The 22,604-nt window shown below is 35.2% G+C and overlaps 2 protein-coding genes across 6 annotated transcripts in view; one reads left to right on the top strand and one right to left on the bottom strand.

The window, feature by feature from the left end:
• The window catches only part of LOC107585173 (dynamin-like 120 kDa protein, mitochondrial), a 42,154-nt gene extending 37,493 nt beyond the window's left edge, over window positions 1-4,661 (bottom strand). For all 3 annotated transcript variants that reach the window (XM_016272078.1, XM_016272081.1, XM_016272079.1), the window contains exons 1-4: window positions 4,480-4,661; window positions 3,306-3,624; window positions 2,982-3,078; window positions 2,057-2,164 (exon numbers count right to left, since the gene is read on the bottom strand). In XM_016272078.1, the coding sequence (XP_016127564.1) occupies window positions 2,057-2,164; window positions 2,982-3,078; window positions 3,306-3,624; window positions 4,480-4,508 (553 nt within the window). In that variant the 5' untranslated portion in view covers window positions 4,509-4,661. The remainder of the gene's footprint in view (window positions 1-2,056; window positions 2,165-2,981; window positions 3,079-3,305; window positions 3,625-4,479) is intronic.
• A 6,403-nt stretch (window positions 4,662-11,064) lies between these two features.
• LOC107585171 (leukemia NUP98 fusion partner 1-like) lies at window positions 11,065-22,444 on the top strand. Of its 3 annotated transcripts, none has more exons than XM_016272077.1 (4): window positions 11,065-11,663; window positions 15,642-15,884; window positions 18,799-18,897; window positions 21,888-22,444. In XM_016272077.1, exons 1-4 carry the CDS (start codon window positions 11,514-11,516, stop codon window positions 21,939-21,941), a joined length of 546 nt encoding a protein of 181 aa, XP_016127563.1. In that variant the 5' UTR covers window positions 11,065-11,513; the 3' UTR covers window positions 21,942-22,444. The 3 variants fall into 3 exon arrangements, with proteins under 3 accessions (XP_016127563.1, XP_016127562.1, XP_016127561.1); XM_016272076.1 differs by lacking the exon at window positions 21,888-22,444 and adding an exon at window positions 19,131-19,353 and having other exon boundaries at window positions 15,648-15,884; XM_016272075.1 differs by lacking the exon at window positions 21,888-22,444 and adding an exon at window positions 19,131-19,353.
• Window positions 22,445-22,604: the final 160 nt, after the last annotated feature.

Genomic DNA, 22,604 nt, shown 5'->3' with positions numbered 1-22,604 from the left:
TTAAATCATATAATCATTAGGAAGATGCTGATTGTACATATATGAAAGTGATAAGCAGTGCACAGATGTTTTAAAACAGATTGTACAGAATATTCTAATTAATTCAGTTGATAGAAATCACAAGACCCCAAGGTTAGATTTAGTACATTTCAGCTTTATAAATCATAAACATTCACACACGCATTAACATAAAGTGACATTTACGAAAAATAACATTGCAGTGCATTAAGTTTTTTTTGGTGGGGGGGGGGATTCAAAATAGATAATACAAATCAAACTAAAAAGACACAACATTCACTTTAAACTTAATAAAGAGGGAAATTGGTTATATGGCCCATTTTTTATTAAGAAATTGACACAACCATTCAAAAGTTTGAGGTCAGTAAAAAATGTTCATGTTTTTCTCACTTATTCTCACCAAGGCTACATTTATTTTATCTTTTTATTTATTTGAGCAAAAAAAAAAAATATTGTGACATTATTAAAATTTAAAATAACTTTTTTCTCTTTCAATTAATATTTTAAATTGTAATTCATTCCTGAGACTACAAAGGAAAATGTTCTTTAACCAACTATTACTCGAGTGTTGAAAAACAGTAGTGCTGCTTTATTTTTGTGGAAACCATGATACATTTTTTCAGGATTCTTTGAAAAAAAAAAAAGCTTAAATAAATTTGACTTTGTCAATAAATAAACTTTGTAACATTATAAATGCAGGGATTAAAGTTCCGTCGCTACGACGGATTTCCGTCAGTTCATAAAGACAGTCACTTCCTTCATTCCTGAATGATTCAGCTGTTCGAACGAATCAATTGAATGAATGATTCAGTTATAAAATCAGTGACTTGATTTAGTTTCATTTTTAGCATATAATTTCAGTTATTTGAATCATATTTCTGTATTCAAAATTTTCATCTTTATCTCCACATGAATTTATGAATTTAATTGCACTCATGCCACCTCTGAGCCTCATTAAATGTCTGAAAATGTACCTACAAGCCACTTTTGTGTTCTTCTGTGCCACCTCTGTAGAACAAATTAATGTATTAATACTAATTTCAAATAATTGGTAGCTTATTTGTCTTATTCTACATATCGTTTTAAATAGAAATTTTAAAAAGATTATAAACATACAAACATTTTTGAATTTGACAGATGAAAATGATGCCATTACAAAGGCAAAAAGAAAATACTCCTGTAAGTCACTTTAAGGGGTTAAATCTCACCTCGTATTAGGAAGGCAAATTTTTGATCAGAATTTTTGATTATTGATCAGAAGGTGCTCCTACATTTTTTAATTAGGAGGACAAGCGCACTTAATTACAAGAAGAAAAAACTGCTCTTAAACTGGGTGTGTGACAGGCATGGCTGAGGAATGGGGTTTGGTCGAAGAAAAATTTTCAGTCAAAAGATTTTTTTTTTGCTTTAACCCCTGCAGTGTAACAATAAGTAGAATAAGACAAATAAGTTACCAATCATATGAAATTAGTATTAATAAATTAATTTGTTCTACAGAGGTGGCACAGAAGAACACAAAAGTGGCTTGTAGGTACATTTTTAGACGTTTAATTAGGCTCAGAGGGGGGATGAGTGCAATTAAATTCATAAATTCATGTGGAGATTAATGTTTTAAATATAAAATTTTGAATACAGAAATATGATTTAAATAACTGAAATTATACGCTAAAAATGAAACTAAATCCGCCAGCAGATGGCGGCAAGTCACTGATTTTATCACTGAATCATTCATTCAATTGATTTGTTCGAACGGCTGAATCATTCAGTAATGAAGCGAGTGACTTTATGAACTGACGGAAATCCGTCGTAGCCATGGAACTTGAATCCCTGTAAATGCCTTTAATGACACTTTTGATCAATTTAATGCAACCTCACTGAGTAAAAGCATTAATTTCTTCTTTTTTTTTTTTTTACTGACCACAACCATTTGAACAGCAATATATATTTTTAATGAATCATTACATTTTTATTTAACAGAATTGTTCCCTTGTATTCCATTTGTGTACATCATGAGGTGCGTTTAAAGGACATTGCTTACCACTGGAGAGGAGGCTCTTCAGGAAGGTGAAGTTCTCTCTGATCTTTTCCATATCAGGTAATAGTTTGGCTATCTCTTCTAGTTCAGGCAAAGCACTGGCTAGCTTGCCTTTATTCGAGGACACAGAAATAACATTCACAGCATATAATCAGAAAGTCAACACCACAAAATAATTTGCATATGCAACATATGCATATGTTAAAGGGGTCCTATTATGCTCTTTTACAAAGTCTAGATTTTGTTTTGGGGGTGTACTAGAACAGGCTCTCATACTAGGTTGTTTGAAAAACACATTATTTTTCACATATTTTACATGATCACAGCACCTCTCTCCCCAGTCTGGCATGAACGGCTCAAATAGTTCCTGTATCAAATGAAGGCCCGCCTTCTGAAATACGAAATGTGCTGTGATTGGTTAGCTGGGCCAGTGTGTGTTGTGATTGGCACCACTCGGCGTCTGGTCGGGAAATGTCATGCCCCTTACCATAGCCGCCTGCGAGCTTCAGTGTAAATATTGCGTCAAAATCAAATCAATTTGAGCGCGATTTAAACCCGGATGATTGTAACCTCTCTAAGTTTGTCTGCCTTGGGAAAGCTAGCGTGTCTCTGACATAGTGATAACACTCATTGCCTTCTCCAGTGCAGCTCAACCAGGTCTCGTCCCATTCGTCTGTATTTGTGATATCCCAAATCCCAGAAAATACGCGTTGTAGTCCAAACGAGTAGTTCGCTGTAGTTTTTGAAAAGCGATTTCTGTTAATTAAAATATCTCCTTTTGAAGTGGACTTTGAGCTTTGTAAATTTGCAGATCTTTTTTATGCTCAAACAGCAACATTGCAGACTAACTAAAGTTGAAAAAGTGAAAAAGCATAATAGGACCCCTTTAAACAGATTTGATCAGAATATGATTCTACAAATGACTTACCTAAATCAATATTTTCACTCAGCTCCCAAACAAAGTCTGGCACAATCCATGTGTATTGGCTCATATCAGGAAGCATATCTTTCCATTCATCGTAAGTCTGGAAACAAACAAAACAGACAGGCTACATTGACTAAATAAATCTTTTACCTGATACCAACAGTCAATTGTATTTTTCTGTTGACAACTGATTTGACGGCTGAAACAAAAAAAAATCAGACAAATAGCAAACTTAGAGTGTAAAAATTCAGATTGAACCTTATTATAAAACGACCTTGAGCCAGTCATTTCATATGCACAACACAGCCACCAACTACTTAAACATACCTTTTTTGCTGTATATCCACCTCCAACTGCTGAGCCCAGCAAGATGTACCTCAGTTTCAGCAGTCTGGCAGCAAGACGGGCCACCCAGAAGGACCGGTGCTGTTGATAGCCGTGGCCTCCTGATCGGGATTTGGGAGGACGCATGGGGAGCCTGGAGAGAGATGTGTAATGGCGGGCAGCTGAGCAGTGAGGTGGTCTTTGTGGATTGTTGTTAGCAGAGTAGCGGTGATGGATGGCACGGGAGAGCGGGTGCAGTTTCTGCAGCGGAACTCTGAACTTCACCCCCATTCTGGAGGGAAGCAGATTCTTGCAGGCAATGCTGGAGAGAGAAGAAGAATGTGATCATTCTGTCACATTTACACACTTCTGAGTCATACATGACATTTATAATAATACTTGAAGAATTTAGCCTTTATTGTTGAAATGCATGGCTTAAGAGTACGGATGCGATTTGCGACTACAAAAGTCAATTTATAGCTGTTATCGAGTAACATCAGTTTTCTGTAAATAAAACAGATATAAACATTTAATGAAAAAATATCAATCTATTTCTGACATAAGGATATAAAATATACCAGTAAAAGCTATTTTAAAAAATCTGAAAATGTTGGCTGGTTTCTGTCAGACGCACGCTGCACGCAAAACAGCATATGACACAAGGTCCCAGTTTTGACAGCTGTGTTAATAGACCACCAAATACCTGAAAAAGTCATCTTGAGTGATTATAAATACATTTTTAAGCAAGAACGCAATTAAAAGAACCCAGAGTCAGGACAGTTCGTGGTTCCTATAGCAGTTTTCTAATGACTAGAGCGTTAAAAAATGGGGGAAAGAATGTCAAATTAGACAGTTATTAATATTATACTGATAAGACCATCCATATTATATCAATGTAGAAATTTCGTTCAAAATCTAGTTAATGCAAAAGTGATTTCAGTTGTGAAAGGTGGGTCGGTGTTTTGGGTGGTGTAGTGTAGCCTGTCAGTGTCATTTACGAAACGATACCAGCTAATAGTAGTCATTAAGAGCTCATCCTCACAGTTCACACGTATAAATATAGATTAGATGTGATAAGCCATTTTATATTGATACACCAAATCACCTAACGTTAGTTTCCAGTCTACTGTATCTGCGTTAAATTCAGTAGCTGCTGCAAACGTGCTGCTTTACTTACCAGGTAACTACACTTCCGGCTCGTAACATCCTGCTATTAGCAACTAATGGCAAATATAGGTGTCTATCAGATCGCTTTCCGATATAAAATTCAATTCATCTTTCCAAATGGGGCACTTAGGTTAGCTGCGTGGCTAACAAGGGCATACAAGCAGGCGATCAGCAGCGTCGAGAAAGTAGTTCCTGGTCCACTGCGTGACGTCATGTTTTCAAAATAAAAGTCAAAAAAAAAGATAAGAGTCACAAGGACTTTTAATCGCGTCATTAAACTGGGGCAAGTTCAAGCTCAAACCGGTGTGCACCGTTTTGCTACGGTTTCCGGGTTGAACGACATGTTTCCTGAAAACGGTGTGCAACGGGGTTTGAGATGCGTTTTCTCTTGTTTGGTGGGTTTGTCAAACATGTCAGCACCAATCAGCAGCAGCGTGTATAAAAACCATGCGGTATTAAAGAGACAGCTCGCACAATGTAATTAACATCCAAATAAATTCACAAGAGCAAGTTTATTGTTTGCACATGCTTATTTACATTAAAGTCAAAATAACTGAAATAATCAGAGCACATGTATAGATCTGGAACTTCTTGAAGTCTGTCTAAATATCATTTACTAATTGCAATGTCTTCTAGTCCATATCCTTTCCTTAGGAAGGTGTGCTAGACACTGATTAATGTAACATAAAAATACTATACATATTTATATATTTTGCTATTGCATTGTGGAGTGACACTTTCATAAACGTTTCTATACTCCTCTGATTATATAATGGTAAATATTCCAATATCATAGCAGAACAACAGTGATCAGCAATAATAATAAGCCTAATACTCACAATAAAAATAATAAGGTCATATAGATCATAACACAGTCTCGGAGGTAAGAAGTGGATTATCCTTCACCTGAAATGTTTGTCTTTTCATCCTGAAATGCGAGGCAAATGTTGGATCACAATAATTAGGAACCACAGTTTCCACAAATCCCTTCACTCTATTGGGATGTTCTCTTTTATTCTGGACGGCAAGGGCAGTGACTGTAACATGGAGCGTATTTTGCCGTATTAAACACGTATTTATAACGATTTCATCAGGCTCTGAAAATTCTAGCCTTCTCAGCTGCCATAGTTGCAACTCTTGCGTCATCAGAGCAGGGTGTTCAACGCACCACCGTTTCCGTTTAAAAACGTTTTGCACCGTTTTGTCGGGGGTGAACGCAGGCCAGGTCTATCAATCTATTTTTATAAAATGAAATTATACTTTTCTTTTTCTGGCAGTAACTGTGTATTATTCATTTCTTTTATTAATTTCTTTGTTTGTTTGTTAGTTTTTTATTTCACAAATTTCTTAAAACTTTGCCTATATTTGAAGTGTTTCTTGCTGAGACTTCCCGTACTATAAAATCTCTTAAACAAGAATTAGAATAACAAATACCTTAAGGGCTATGATTATCTTATATTTCTTACTAATTGAGGTGTACTTTTTTTTTTACATGTTTGTATTTTCCCTTTTCCTTTTTGTTTTATGATGCAATTCACTGCAGAGTAGTTTATTTGCAATTGAAAAGTGAAAGAGAAACTAAAAAAAGCTAGGCTTAGTTTACTTACTGTTCATATTCTCTGTTTACAGAATTGCAACACTTTATTTATTATTTATTTGACTTATTTTTTATTTATATATGCAATATAATTTTAAAAAATAAGATAAAAGATAAAACACCACCAAAACTCAATGATTTATAAATTACTTTATATTCTCACAAATAAAGTAGCTTTAAGTAGCAGTCAGATATTTGACTAATATGATTTCATCACAGTATATAGACATGGCATTTCCTAAATGCGTGCTCCTTAGTTTTAAATTAAGCATTCTTTATTTACTAAAATCTTTGCTTATTAATAGGGTAATGAAACCTACAAAGGTCAAAAATAAAGTAGGATATTACAAGACTTAATCAAGTCCAATTAATAGGCAATCCTTCTGAGATTACTTGGATAAGAATAAGATATGGTTCTACTTATGATTGCAGTACAAATATATTCCACTAGAGGGACATACGTGACGGTGTAAAATTGGATGGATGCTATTGACCAACTGGCTTTAACCTTTATATCTGAAACTTAAGATTTACCAAAATGACTTTAGAATTAAAACTTCAGTCATTCTCACTGATGAAGGTAAGCTAAAGATGGAATATATTATTTTCTGTAATGAATGTCCCCTGTCAGGTGAACAAAGACTGTACTGTGGCAAGGACAAATTTTATTAAATGGGTGATGCTCTTTGTTCTGGTTCTGGACTATGAATAGTGTATAGACAAGTTGTTCAGGCCCATTGCATGTGCTTATCATGTAACCTCTTTGGATGATGCCACAATATTGAAATATTATAGACTGCCTATTGTATGAAAGTGGGGGGAAAAAAGGATAGAAACAAGTTTTCACTCAGAAATTGCTGGTATATGAAGCACACACATATATGTAGATTTTAGTTTATATATTACATATAGGCTCCTCATAGATATGTTGATTAAAATACAAGTTTGATTTTAAATTTCCAAAAATCTGATTTCAAAACAGTGTGCATGTTCAGTAGTCAAAAAAGTCTGCTACACTGTATCTAGGCGCTTTGGTTGACACATGATGTAAAATGTCAATTGAATGCACACTGCCATAGCAAGTTTAGATCAATCATAGCTCTTGGCTAGAACACGAGACATGATCAATTTGTGTTTGCACTAGTAACGCAGTTATGAGACAGGGCCAAGGCTGCTGTTTCCCTGCACGTTCAGCCTATAAGTGCCAGGGTCTCTTCACTCATCTTTCAGTGAAGGTTAAGGCAAAAACTCAAAATCTGATGCACACACTGAAAATATATTCATATTACATTCTCCATTGCTCCTATGTAAACTGGTATTGTTACTTGCAATTTCAGGATTGACTTCTGTATTCCGTGCAATGCTGTTGTCATCAAAACCTCGGTGTGTATATGTGACCTCCAGACAATTTCTTATACTGCACATATAATTGAACACAACCAGGATTGGCTCCCATTTTAGAAACACTCTGTCCTTTTTGGACCTTAAGTTCATTATTCAGAGCTCTGTTTAGAAACCAAGAACAAATATTGTCCTTGGGCTATTTTAGTGTAAGAAAACACCTGAAATAGAATCACAAACAGAGGGGCCTTTATATGGTCAAATAAATCAGTTTCATCCAGGTTTGCATTGAAACTGGGAACAAGTCTTTTTTAATAATATACAGTATTCATCCATGTTTAATTGCTCTTTTTGTCAAGAAGTAGTTGTATTCGGTCACACTCAACTCAACACTGAAAGGCCTCTTTTACTTGTTATCCAAATAAAATATAATTCATGAATCAGCTTTAAACCACTGAGCGTGTTATTATCTAAATTATGTGAATACCTACATAGGCTAGCGGGATAATAAGATTAAGATCCTTGAATAGCTAAAGAGATGGTCATTCAGATTTATTTGATTAGAAGCAACTTGTGTTGGTGTATGTATAAGGACACAGTCCTCAAGGGTTGGTGTAAAACCATTTACCCAAAGGTGATAACAGGTCTTTCTGACACAATCACAATACTTGCAACACCTGAGAGATCGCATTTTGTATATTTTTAATTACATTTATTGGATAAGGAGCTACAATGTTTGTTTTTTTCACATTCTAGTACTTCTGTTAGAAACAGTCTATCGAAGAACATAATATTTACAGTCATTTCTTAGTTTTGGGCTGATGTTAAATTATGAAATTATCTTCAGTTCTTTTTTATGCTGTACTTTTATTCATATTATTCACACACACACACACACACACACACACACACACACACACACGTGTATACACTTATATGCTCTTCTGTTCAAAGATTCTATCACTTCTATTCTATTCTCTTTCTTTCTTTTTAGGAAATGAAAACTTTTATTTAGCAATAATGCACTAAATTGTTACAGTAAAGACTTTTACATTGTTACAAAAAATATATATTAAGCAGCACAACTGTTTTCAACATTGATAATAATTGAAAATGTTTCTTAAGCACCAAATCAGCATATTAGAATGATTTCTAAAGAATCATGTGACACTGAAGACTGGAGTAATGGCTGCTGAAAATTCAGCTTTTTAATAAAATGAATTAATTACAATTTAAAAGATATTAAAATAAAAACCTCTTATTTTAAACTGTAAAAATATTTCATAATATTACTCTCTGTCTCTCTTCTCTCTCTCTCTCTCTCTCTCTCTCTCTCTCTCTCTCTCTCTCTCTGTCTTTGTGTACTGGTATTCTCTATGTTAAGGGGACCACAAGGATAATACTAATTAATACTAATAATTTTGAAAATTTTGACCTTGTGGGGACAAAAAAAGCTAATAAATCTGTTTACTCTGTGAGGAAAACAGCTTATAAATCAAAGCTTTTGGTAACACTTTACTTGAAGGGGTGTGCATAAGACTGACATGACACCTTCATAATCATGACATGACACATGTCATGAATATGAAGGAGGTTTTATGCATGTTTATGACAACTGTCATTAAGTGTCATTCGCTCAGTTATGTCATTTTTAATGCAAATATGACATTATTTGACCTAACCCTACCCCTACACTTACCCCTAACCATAGCCCATAACAAAGACATCTCAAACAACGTCATCTTTGCATTAAAAATTACATAAGTGAGCGAATGACACTTAATGACAGTTGTCATAAACATGCATAAAAAATCTTCATATTCATGACATGTGTCATGTCATGATTATGTAGGTGTCATGTCATGATTATGAAGGTGTCATGTCAGTCTTATGCACACCCCTTCAAGTAAAGTGTAACCAAGCTTTTTTGTAAATCTAAAAAGGAAGAAAGTTTTGTGTGAGAGGTAAATACAGTTTGTACAGTATAAAAACCATTACGCCTATGGAATGTCCCCATAAATATAGGAATACCTGTCTGTGTGTGTGTGTGTGTGTGTGTGTGCTCTTTCACTCTATTTTTGCTCAAATTTATATTTTTTTTACCTTGTCCCAGAATTTTCCATCATATCCATCATAAAAATATTAAATACTTCTGAATTTGTTTGTCTTTATTCATAATACATAATTACATAAAATGCTAGCTATGAAAATTGCCTTTGCCTTAGACAAAAGAATTTCCACAAAAGAAAAAAAGAAATAATTTTCCTGTGTGCAATGTTAGAATCCAAAGTTGCACCTAGATGTACATTCAGCAGATCTGTTTTAGTCATGACTAATGCAGGTCATTTTCTTTGCTGAACACAAGGAATAAAATAAATAAAAAGACGTAGTGTGACCCAGAATTCACGTAAGTTTACACAACAACACTACCCTTCTGATTAAGGGCAAGGATCAAACAGACATGGCCACAGGTGTTGTGTATCATCAGTGTCTCTGGCCTCTCATACTGTACGCTCTGCTGCCCCAGAGTCCAGCGGTGGGAACAACTGGAGCAGGACAGTAGAGGAGGCTTGGGGGTGGTTGCTGTGTGCCCCATATTGCTTCTTCCTGAATGGGAAGGGGTTTATCATATTCTAAAATGGGGTCAGCTGAAAATACATGGGCTATTGAACGTGCAGCTGCAAAATTTAGAAAGTGAGGCTAATTTGTGAATGGCTAAATGTTGTGCATTTTGCAAATATATGGTGGAGCACACATAATCGGATATGATTAATGATTAATTTGGGAATCATTATGTATTAAAAAGGATAGTTCACTCGAAAATAAAATGTTGTTGTTTACTCACCCTCGTTTTGTTCTAAACCGCTATGCATTTCTTCTGTGCAACACAAAAGATATTAAAAAAATGGGATCCAAAGCTGTTCAAAATATCTTCAGTAACACTTTAGTTAAAGCCTTTATATAATGCCTTATAAAAGGGTTTTAATGCAATGTAACGCACCTTATAATGCACTGTATGATATTACAAATCATTGTAACCGCAGTTATAATAATAATGCGTACAGTACCTAGCTTTAGAAATGATCATGCATTAAAAACATGACATATAATGCATTAAAAACATAACAAACAACCAATTTCAGATATAACAAGGAATCTGCATATTACAATGCATTTCAACTTTGGTTACAGTTATTAATGAAAAGATATAATACTTTACAACATACATTATATATACCTATATAATGATTTATAAAGGCTTCAACTGTTACTCAACTGATATTACTGCCCTAGTGGTTATACTACAAAGCATTTGTCATGATTAGAAGAAAGTCTAGTCATTGCATTCGATGGATGCCATCTGCATTGATTAACTTCTTACTCTATTCATTGTCAGACAGTACTGAAGCTAAAAACATGATCACACTGACTCTCTAACACATACTGGTTCTCGCCTGCAGCAGTCCATAATTATTGACAGGTTTGATGTGCTCAGTGAGTGGAAAGTATGGGAGAATTGGAGTTGCACAGAGTGTGTGACTAACTCCCACCCTCCCTTCCACCCCCAGGCCCATTGCTCTGTAATGGAAAGATTTAAAAGCAGAGCACCAACCCAAAAACACCGTCCTCTCCCTCTCTCTCTCTCTCTGTCATTGTCTATCCAGCTCGCCCTCTCCCTCCTATACCTCCCTCCCGCCTCTATATTATATTCTCCTCCCTCTCTCATGTTAAATAGATTACAGGGGATTCACTTATTTAAAGACTTCAACAAAAGCTGTGTGTGCATATTTTTGGGTCGGCTTAGAGCAATTAAACCCACACATTGTGAGCACCTAACTGGAGGAATCTAATTACAACCTACAAAGCCAAACCCAGCCCATCCTACACAGTCTGGAGTCTGGACCTCACATTGCCTTCCACAAAAGAGTTCCTCAGAAGCTCCAGGACAACATCAGCAGCAGCAGCAGCAGCCTTGTCTGACCCAGCTGGATCATCGTACGCCGGCTGCAGCCTGGTGTGTTTTTCTTTGCAGGAGACAGGAGCCTCACCGAGAGCTCCGCACACCGGTTCCCAAGCTGTCTCTTCGGCTGCTTCCCGCGATTATTATGGACAATGACGAAGACGATGATGGGAACTTCACCAAGTGGATGAGCAGTTACTGGGGGCATGGGGAGGAGCACGCCAAAGAAAGGAAGAGGAGTTTTAGGAGGCCCTCGCGCAACAAAGCTGACCGCCGTGCCTCTTTGCCCTGCATGGTAAGGTAGTGATCGCACATGTGGAATTATGAGAATGAGAATGATCAGAAATGCAATATATGTAACTGTACAATACTAAACAAAACCCAGATTGGATTAAACAGTAAGAGTTTCCTGTTATAAAATTGATAGTTCCTACTGATTAAACGAACTATATTCAAAGTCATTGTAAAATGAGCCAACAGTTCAGATAATATAATATAATATAATATAATATTCAAAAATAATCATAAACTATAAATATTTTATAATTATAAATGTATAATAGGATATAAAAATTGTATAAATATTATATGTGTAATTTAAAATCATTTTTAATACTTTTAATTTTTTTATTTATAATAATTAAATATTATTTTATATTGATTAAAATTGTTCAACTTAAAATTCTAATTTGACAATCCATGTTCAAAGTCATTATGAAATGAGCCAAGCCAACAACTACATCGCTTGGCAGAAATATTGCTTTACATAATAATATAATATAATTAATATAATATATTTTATTATATTATAATTTCATAATTCATAATTCATAATTAAATTATTTTTAATAATTAATTGTTTTTTATACAATAATTAAATATAATCTTTGTATTGTTTAAAATTATTCAACTTAAAATTCTGATTTGACGAGCCATGTTTAAAGAACATTTAAACTATATTGCTTTATAATATAATATAATATTATATAATATATAATATAATAAACTATAAATATATTTCAATTATAAATGTATAATATATAACTCTATAATTGTAAAAAGAGCCAATGAACTGTCATTTGGTAGAAATATTGTTTTGTTTTATTTTATTTTATTTTATAAATATATAATAATTAAGCTGTAAAATATGTAATAAATGTAATATAATATTCATAAATTATCATAATCGTAGTATATTGACTATGTAATGAAATGACATAAAAAATTAATATAAATATAAAATAGTAATTTAATATTATTTATAATAATTAAAATAATGTTATATAGTATAAAATAATAAATTAGAATTAACTTAATATTTATTTTTTAAACAACTTAAACTTATTTATTTTTAATAAATCAATTAAAAATAAAGAATATAAAATATAAAGAAATCAAATTAATAATTTTCATAATTATTAGCAATAGATTCAACTGTTTATTAAGCATTGGTGTCTTTTATTATAGTACTGTTGCTGCCATTTTATAAAAGGAGTCAGATATTTTACCATAAGAAAGAGGAATTTATCAATAAGAACATATTTTACTGTGGTAAAAGCACAGCCTTACACTATATTTCTTTAATGCATCTGGGAGCCAGCTATAATCCATCGACAATGTCCAGTCTAGAAGTCCAGCAGGGGTCTATTACTGTGTGTTTATGGCGTAAGGCATGATTTTTGCTGTGTCTGATATTCAGCCTGAGCTGATCTTGCAAAGCTGGGTAACGCATTGCATAATGGGTTTTGGAAGAGAATCTCTATAAAAACTGGAAAGTGTGCTCTGATTAGCGGTAGTGACCCAGCAGCAATTTGTTCTCTTCCCCCACACATCAGTGCTTCACATGCTCTTTCTCATACCTCACAACCCCCTTATATGCATACACACTGTACACATGCTCCTCATAATCAGGACTGTTTATAGCAGAAAGACAAGAGAGAAGAATGTCCAAAAAAAAAGTGTGATGGATGCTTGGTTACTGCTAATTTTAAGCAACAAAAAAAAATCGTATTATATACAAGCAACAATACAACAATGTATTATATTAAAAAAACAATATACATTTGCAGGTGAGCCTGTAGATTTAAATCAGAACTGATTGTTTAAGTAGAATATTCTTCATGCATTCCATTTTCAAGCAGTTAGATTTAGACAATCCCAATTTACATAAAAAGTCAAATAAACTTTAATAAAAAATACAATTTCAGTAACTTTTTTCAGGAAATTTTAGACTGACTGTTATTTTCCTACATGCTGGTTTAAGCATGATTTGTCATGTCATACTTTTTACTGATTCTGCCTTAGGTTATCAACTGTGTGTGTGTGTTCCCCCACACATCAGTGCTTCACATGCTCTTTCTCATACCTCACAACCCCCTTATATGCATACACACTGTACACATGCTCCTCATAATCAGGACTGTTTATAGCAGAAAGACAAGAGAGAAGAATGTCCAAAAAAAAAGTGTGATGGATGCTTGGTTACTGCTAATTTTAAGCAACAAAAAAAAATCGTATTATATACAAGCAACAATACAACAATGTATTATATTAAAAAAACAATATACATTTGCAGGTGAGCCTGTAGATTTAAATCAGAACTGATTGTTTAAGTAGAATATTCTTCATGCATTCCATTTTCAAGCAGTTAGATTTAGACAATCCCAATTTACATAAAAAGTCAAATAAACTTTAATAAAAAATACAATTTCAGTAACTTTTTTCAGGAAATTTTAGACTGACTGTTATTTTCCTACATGCTGGTTTAAGCACATGTCATCATGTCATACTTTTTACTGATTCTGCCTTAGGTTATTGTGTGTGTGTGTGTGTGTGTGTGTGTGTGTGTGTGTGTGTGTGCCTGGCATTATTCCCTACATTATGGGGACCATATGCCCCCACAAAGATAGTAATGCCAGTACTTTTTGACCCTATATGGACAACAAACAATATTATAAATCATGCTTTTTTTATATATATATAAAATTTGTTTAAGTTTTGTATGAGAGGTTTAGGGGTAGGGTAACGGGATAGAAAACACAGTTTGTACAGTATAAAAATCATTATGTCTATGAAACATGGAAACCCAACATGCGTGTGTGTGTATGTGTGTGTGTGTGTGTGTGTGTGTAAAGTGGGATTATTTCAAGCGAACTGCGTGTAACACTTAATTACATATAATTAATTTACTATACATACATCTACAGTTGGTATGCAAAGAAGATTAAATAAATTACAGTGATAATATGTTGACTAGAAAGCATCTGTCTCTTAAAAAAAAGAAAATTAAAATCATCAAAATTCTTATGCACATTTACCACTTGCTTTATGTGTCACAGTATCTATTTGTTTTGTTGCTTCAGTCTAATTATTCATTATGCTCAGATCTGACTGTAATGTGATTAATGCAAAGAGTGCTTTTCAAAAAGTCACAAGCTACGGTGGCTTTGCATGATTTTACATGCACAGAATCTGACTAAAGTGGAGCAGAAAATGGAAATTGGAATTGAATCATTCATTAATTTATTTATTTACTTACTTGCGTACCTATTTATGTGGATAACTGATTTTCAGCATTCCATAGTGGCATAGTGGTGTGTTAAATAGGGTTATACTTTTTCTCAGGTTGTTTTTCTCTGGCAGTTCTTTTTTTTCAAATATGCATTTTCTGCAAGCAGCAGATAAGTGCATATTTGAACTATGTTGCATTAGGTCAGGAAACTAGTTTTGGCCAAGCATACATGCTCAGTATGTCTTGGGGAAAATAATGTAGCTATTTGTAAACAGTGTAATCCAGCCCAAGCGGCAATGCGTCAAGGTTAATAGGTGAAGCTCCTATGATTAGCTTGACTTCAAGTGAAACGCTTACACAAGTCATTATGGGGTGCTCAAGAATAATTAACCTATTTTGACCCTTGCCATGGCAGAGCTTACAGACTATTATGTCTATTTAATGCAATTATGTACAAAATGATTATACAAGTTTCTGATATGGGTATTTATATTAAGCCTTACAATACTAACTTTATCATAGGAAATCATTACTGCTAATCCATTTATGACATTCAGCTCAATATAAAATATTTACTTTACTTCAAAATGTACAAACAATCAATAATCATTAATGAAATTCATTCATTTATAGCATTTAATGTTTCTGATTATTTAAATATGATTAACATTATTATGAATATAGCTTGTATGTAGCTTATCACTTGTTTCTATGTCATGGTCTTTCTTCCTCTCTTTCTGTCTTGGTTTCTGTATTGAAAAGTCTCAGCTGGAAGCCATGCAGGCGAATCATCTCCATGCTAAAAGCATGGTCCCTGTCCCTGTCCACCTAAAGGGTCGTGAGGAAAAGGAAGTGCACTCTCATCCTCGTGCCCGCCGCGTGTCTTCAGACGAAAACAGCCGAACCAAAGTGGGGGGACCTGAATGTCACATCAGCACCATTCCAGAGCTCACTGAGTGCTTAGAGAAGAGGCTGCGTTTCAATAACCAGAAGGTGATATCAATGGTAGGTAAGGGACCAGATGATGTCATGCCACATACAGTAGGCCAAAAAAGTCCCAATGCAATCCCAAACATAATCCTATTGTTTTCCAAATGTGCAGGCCCCCAAAACACCACTAAATGAACGGCTAAAATGCATAATTTTTTTTTCCACTTTTAGTTGAAAAAGGTGTTGTGTAAATACCCCCTTAGTTCATCTCATTAATATCCCCTTAAACGGAATTGATTTATTAAATAAAATACTCAATGCACTACTTTATGCCTACAACATTTTCAATTTCAATCATTTTGAGCTGTCGGGTCGGATTTCGCGGCCTTACATCAATTGTATAGTGTTTACTTCATGTCCATAAACAGAAAAGGTCTGGCTGCTGCAGTAGGCTATTTAACATGAACAGATCTAAACGGCGCCTCGTGAGACCTTTTAAGAAATCAGCTTTTCAAAAAAACAAATAAATCTGGAACTGAGAGTCTACAGTCAAAAAGGGAAGGTGACATGCGTCAAAAGATCTGAGCCACAACGGCAAATAACACACTTAAATGTGTTTTTTTTCTGATAGACTGTACGTTTTGTTGGTAGGCTGCTACTTCTTACCGTCAGTGGGTCTTGGAGCAGCATGACAGATCCTCTGAAGATGATCATCGGGAATTCCTCACACCGTGCAGTAGAGCATTGCCGAAACACAATTTACGTTAAATAGGCCTAACTCTTTCGCAAGTGACATGCAATTGTATGTTTTAACTACAGGTGGCGATATAGAGGCCAAAGTTCCATAGTGAAGAATGTTACAACACCCAGAATCAAAGGGTTAGTTCACCTAAAAATTAAAATTCTGTCATTAATTACTCACCCTCGTGTTGTTCCAAACCCGTAAGACCTTCGTTCCGAAGATGAAGTAATTCATGACAGAATTTTCATTTTTGGGTGAACTAACCCTTTAAATGAATGCATCATGTGAAACTGAAGACTGGAGTGTGGCTGCTTATAATTCACCTTTGCCATCACAGGAATAAAATTTATTAAAATAGAAAACAGTTTTAAAATTTTTATAATATTTCACAATATTACTTTTTTGAGTTTTTGCAGCCTTGGTGAGCAAAAGAAACTTCTTTTAAAAACATGAAAAATAAAAACTTGTATGGGCCTACTGTATACTGTAATATAATATATTAGATCAACTGCATCAATGCCATGAAAGGGAAACAGGTCAGTTTAGCTCAAAGGGAATCATTTAAGATTTTATAGGAAATTTGGACAGAATCACTGTTTTACGGCTGATCACTGAGTCGGCCAGCGATTCATTGAACGAGTCGTATAACATCAACTCTGCAATGGATATTAAAATCCAAAATATAGGCCTAGTGAAAACACTATTAATTAGCACAGTAACAAGATCGGCAGTTTAAGACATTATAAGCACAAAACACAAGATACTTCTCTTTTCAATATAAATCAGACTTTATTGGATAAATCTAAGACATATAAACTAATCTAACACATGAACACACGCATTCACACATTCACACAAGTTGCAGAAAGAGAGAAAGTGAGGAAAGAATGATTTTAAGAGAATGAAAATGCGAAATCCCAAGTTTATAGCAAAATGTGCAATTGCATAGACCTGAACAACCATCAATCACTTAATTAACCCTCACACTGAGTTCCTCAATGAGGCTAAAATTTATATTAAATGCACTAGATCAGCTAGAATCTGGAGGTACTTGCGCTGTAAGTCCCTTTGTTGTCTGGTTGCCGAAAGGTGGTTTCCCGAGGTTGCTGATTGACTGGAAGTTCAGTAGTCGTTGAAGTGATGTCTTGGGAAGTCAATGGTTGGGCGTTGGCTAAAGATGTTTGACGAGAATACACTCTTAAAAATAAATTTGCTTCAAAAGGTTCTTCACAGCGATGCCATAGAAGAACCATTTTTGGTTCCCCAAAGAACCATTCAGTCAAAGGATCTTTAAAGAACCATCTCTTTCTTACCTTTTTATAATCTGAAGAACCTTTTTTCACCACAAAGAACCTTTTGTGAAACAGAAAGTTTCTTCAGATGTTAAAGGTTCTTTATGGAACCATTTAGACAAAAAGGTTCTTCTATGGCATCATGAAGCACCTTTATTTTTAAGAGTGTAGGTGGCATTTCCCCCTCATGGTTTTAGAGGAGCAGCTGGCGTGTGAGCCAGAGCACGCTCAAAGTGCGCTAAAAAGTAGCATCAAAACGCAGTGGCAAAAAGGCAAGGGAAAAAACCTAAAAGCCCTAATTTGATGGTGTCTTGAGTATTTAAACCGGGCTATTGGACACCTCCCAAATGGTGTCTTGACCAATTAGACACTGTCTTAGCTCGGGGTGTTGCTATGTTTCTCCTCCCAATTCATAAATCAACATGTTATCTTATCAGTCACATGGTCCGAATTTTCCCGCTCTTGAAGAGTATAATTTTGGACATGATTTCTATAAGAAAAATATAATACATTTGACAAAGTATTGATTGATAAAACATTTAAAGCAGGAATTTTCACACTCATACATACCCTACATGAATATAATTCACAATATAATGGATTTACATGTGATGGTCATGCTGTGCATCTCTTTGACCATCAATCTTGATTACTTGCCCCAAAATTGACAATCTCCTTCCTGAGTTGAAATTTTCAATGTGTTATTTTGTGTTCATGTTGAAAGCTGTTCTGTGAAAGAGTTGGTTAGTTAGACTTGCTTCAGACTTGTGGCACCAGGGTATCGTGGACAGATTTATGACGTGGTTTAACGTCATCCTCGGCCTCTTTGTTGAATTTGGCTCTTTGGGTTGTTCAACACCAATCTGATCGAATCTTAAATTGTCTGATTCACTCTGATACCCTACAGCCATAATATTAACACTTTTGGATGTTTTTTTTCTGGTTTATTTTTTAGGGTGATGCTGATAGCATATGTCTTATTTGCCATGAAGAACTACGGAATGGAAGGGGTGGCATCCAAGAACTTCACTGTGGCCATCATTTTCATAAAGAGGTAAACACTTCCTGCATCATTTCTCTCTTCTGTTGCCTTCTAACAGTATCAAATTGTTAATTGAAGCAGTGGCTTAATGGATATAGCAGTTTACGCATGACACCAAGTGAACAACGCTTTCAAAATCGGTGCTTTTCCCCGCCTGGCATGCATGACGTTTATCTGGTTACTTGCTGCTTTTGTGCCAACTATGACACTGAATCTGCTGTCGTCTCTGATTATGGATTGGGAAGGCAAAATGGCCAGAGCACGGCGCACGTCCACGTAGTGGGAGTTCTGCACCTGCTTGTGAGAGAGGAAAAGAGATACCTTTCTGCCCTGGACAGGAGGAATATCGCTTACCCCGTCGCCAACTCTCTTTACGTAGACAACGTTCATTGTTTTCAGTTTAACATACACTCTAAAAAATAAAGGTTCTTTATTGGCATCAATGGTTCCATGCAGAACTTGTACCATCCGTGGAACTTTTCCATTGCACAAAAGGTTATTTATAGTGGAAAAAGGTTCTTTTGATTATTATAATATTATTTTAAAAAAGTAATCATTCTTTTTTAAGTGTACTGTATGTATGAATAGTAGTTAAAGGGGTCATATGATGCTGCTAAAAAGAACAGTATTTTGTGTATTTGGTGTAATTAAATGTGTTTATGCGGTTTAAGGTTAAAAAAACACATTATTTTCCACATACTGTACATTATTGTTTCTCCTCTATGCCCCGCCTTTCTGAAACACGTCGATTTTTACAAAGCTCATCGGTCTGAAAAAGCAAGGTGTGCTCTGATTGGCCAGCTATCCAGTGCGTTGTGATTGGCCGAATACCTCAAGCGTGAGACGGAAATGTTACGACCCTTGCCATATTGTGATGATGCCCTGTCAGGCCGGAGCGATGATTCAAAAACATGAAAACCCATTATAAACGAGGCATTCGTTGCATCCAGTGGGGACATAATTGTGGATTATAATGACTTATATTGTCTTTTTACACATTGCGTTGCATCGCGCCGTGTAAACATAAAACCATGTCTGCATTTGTGATCGGAGAAATGACAAACAACAAGCACTACTCTACTCTGTCCAAAAAACTCGCTTTAAATATATAAAATATAAAAACTCTTTAAATATAAAAGACGTACTTACAGTCTGTGAGTCAGAACAGCCGGCATTGTAGTCTACTCTTCCAGGATCAGGAAACAGTCCTCCATAAAATGTGCTGCACATATCCAAATATTTGGGTTGAAGTGTTCTGGAACAGTGTTGTAAATACAACTTAACCGCTGATTTCTAGTTCTGTCCATTTTTGGAGGGCCAAACAAAGTAGTTTCGCTTTCACCACGAAACAGCGTCACAATTCACAACATGGCGGCGACAACAACAATACTACAGCGAGAATAAAGAGGGTTAGAGTGAGCAGAGGCGGCGTGCTTGAGAACGGCGCGGCCGGCGGATTCGACGAAGGAGCGTCCGGAGGGCTTGCGGCAACCACATGTGACGACCCTGGGCTGGACTCCGCTTCGTCCACTGTGAAAGCCAATCCGGCGATCGACAGCGCAAAGTTGTTGTATTTCCTCAGCAACCAGCACAGATCAGCTCCAGGCATGATGAAGCAGATATCATTCTCTTTTGGAAGACCAAACAAAGATGTTTCGCTTTCACAACGAAGCACACAGCGTCTTTATGACATGGCGGCGGAAACAACAAAACTACAGTGAGAATAAAAGTTACACCTTCTTTCTTTGCGTGAACATTTGGGCGGCGTTATGCAAATATTCCCACATAGCGACGTAGATATGTGGGGGCGTGTTAGAACGAGCCGTTTTAGGTAGGATATTTTATAAAGAATATCTCTTTGGATTTGAGACTTTAGTCTTTGCAACTATACAGATCTTCTTTATGCACCAAGAGCTTGTAACACTCCAAGAAAAGAGAAAGGAAAAATTTTAATTGCATCATATGACCCCTTTAAACTAAACAGTAATCACTCAGTATATTATCAAAATACTTGTTAATTGTCAGTTTTACTTTGTGTTTAGCTCCACACACAAAATTAACCTCTTTTTTTGCAGGAAAGTTTTGTCTTTTTCCCCCTTTTGAAATCAGAAAAGCAAAGAACAACAGTAAATACCAGTGTTTTTATTTGTTTCCCCATTCCAAGTCATTTGCATTTTATAAATATTGCTGTTTCAAATGTCATGTTTTAGTACTTTTTGTGCTTTTCCTATAGTAAGAATTATAGGAACCATAATATGGTTATTGTAGTCTGTGTATTAGTAAACTGTCAATCAAATTTAGTTTGAGTTAATGTGCATGGATCTGATAAACTGTTGTTGTTATTATTCATGATCCTGTTGTTCATTTTATACAGCTATTTTGGATTAGAAAACCAAACTGTGAATATAAGATGTTTTGGCTTATTTTGGATTTAGATTTATGGATGCTGAAACTGTAAATATGGCAAAATCCTGAATTTGCAGGTCATATGTCAGGAGTTGCAGTTATGAAGCTACAGTTGTTAAATGCACATGCTGGAAATTAGCTGGTGGCTAATCACACCACTGTAATGGAAATCAATGGTGGGTCACAGTTCTGCCCCTCAAAGGTCAACAGATCTGTTTTTCATCTATTGCCATCATGCCTCTGCTATAGATCTCAGTGATATATACATTTGGTTTAGTTGAACAGTACTTCCTTTAGCATTTACGTCACGTACACTACCAGTCATTTATTTGTAAATATATTCATAAATATGTTGACAAATTTCATTTTCCCAAGAATTTAAGCATAAATATGCAAATCAAAAGGTTTTCAACATCATATAAGCTTAAATTCAAACTGATAGTGTGTTTTGCTAAGCCTGTAGTTCTTTAAAAGCAAAATAATGTTGCAATCTGTTTAGCATGTGCAGATGTATGTTTCAGTAGTTTTCAGTGTTTTATATGCAGCCACATTCTGGCTTTGAATGCCCTCCATAATTTGGCTTTTCTTTCTTTCAGTTGAAAAATGGCTTTGGCAGAAACAGTCATGTCCCACCTGTCGAGTTCATGTGACCATGCCTGAGCCCCCCTACTAGTCCTCTGCGCGTGTCCAGTTTCCCTGACAATGCCCATTTTCCATCACTGCATGATCATTTCCATGTCTGCTTTTAGCCTGTGACCACTGATTTAATGTGTTTATATGTAAATAAAAACAACATACATCATCTCTGGGTGGAGGCGAGTGTGTAATGCAGCATGATTATATGGTATTTTGCTTGCACACACTTCCTAGGAAAAGACCGTTATGGATGTGCATCTTTATATGAATCTGAAGAGCTTTGGCTTTATTTGTTCCTGACCCTCCTTTTCCATCTTTCTTGCTTATTTTCCTCTGTGGAGTGATGAGGACAGGATGTTTGGCTAGGCTGAAAACCATGCATTCTAAGTGTCTGACTACAGAGCCTTTTTGCTTTCTCTTTGTCCATCTCTCGGCTTTTATATATATTGCACAGTGCACATCTGAATTACCCAATAACATACACATGCCAAATTCAAAGGCAGAGATTTTTCAAATAAGAATATGTTTCAAAGATGTAGAATATGTTGTTTGTACTAAAATCATACTTTTAATTAAACATCAACAGATTAAGAAATACCTACATTGCTGTAAAGTTTTTATATAGTGCTGTTATTTTGAAAGTAGGCTGTTGTTTTATTTACCCAACTTTGTTTTTA

Source organism: Sinocyclocheilus grahami, unplaced genomic scaffold (genome assembly GCF_001515645.1).
Source record: "Sinocyclocheilus grahami isolate Dianchi unplaced genomic scaffold, SAMN03320097.WGS_v1.1 scaffold67.1, whole genome shotgun sequence".
Lineage (NCBI taxonomy): Eukaryota > Metazoa > Chordata > Actinopteri > Cypriniformes > Cyprinidae > Sinocyclocheilus > Sinocyclocheilus grahami.
Note: the sequence above shows the minus strand (reverse complement) of the source record. Positions and strands in the feature narration are given on the sequence as shown.

Coding starts and splice junctions, on each gene's coding strand:
- LOC107585171 (XM_016272075.1), top strand. CDS start 11,514: ATGGACAATGACGAAGACGATGATGGGAACTTCACCAAGTGGATGAGC. Junction 15,885..18,798: donor ACCAGAAGGTGATATCAATG/GTAGGTAAGGGA, acceptor TTTATTTTTTAG/GGTGATGCTGATAGCATATG. Junction 18,898..19,130: donor GCCATCATTTTCATAAAGAG/GTAAACACTTCC, acceptor TGGATTGGGAAG/GCAAAATGGCCAGAGCACGG.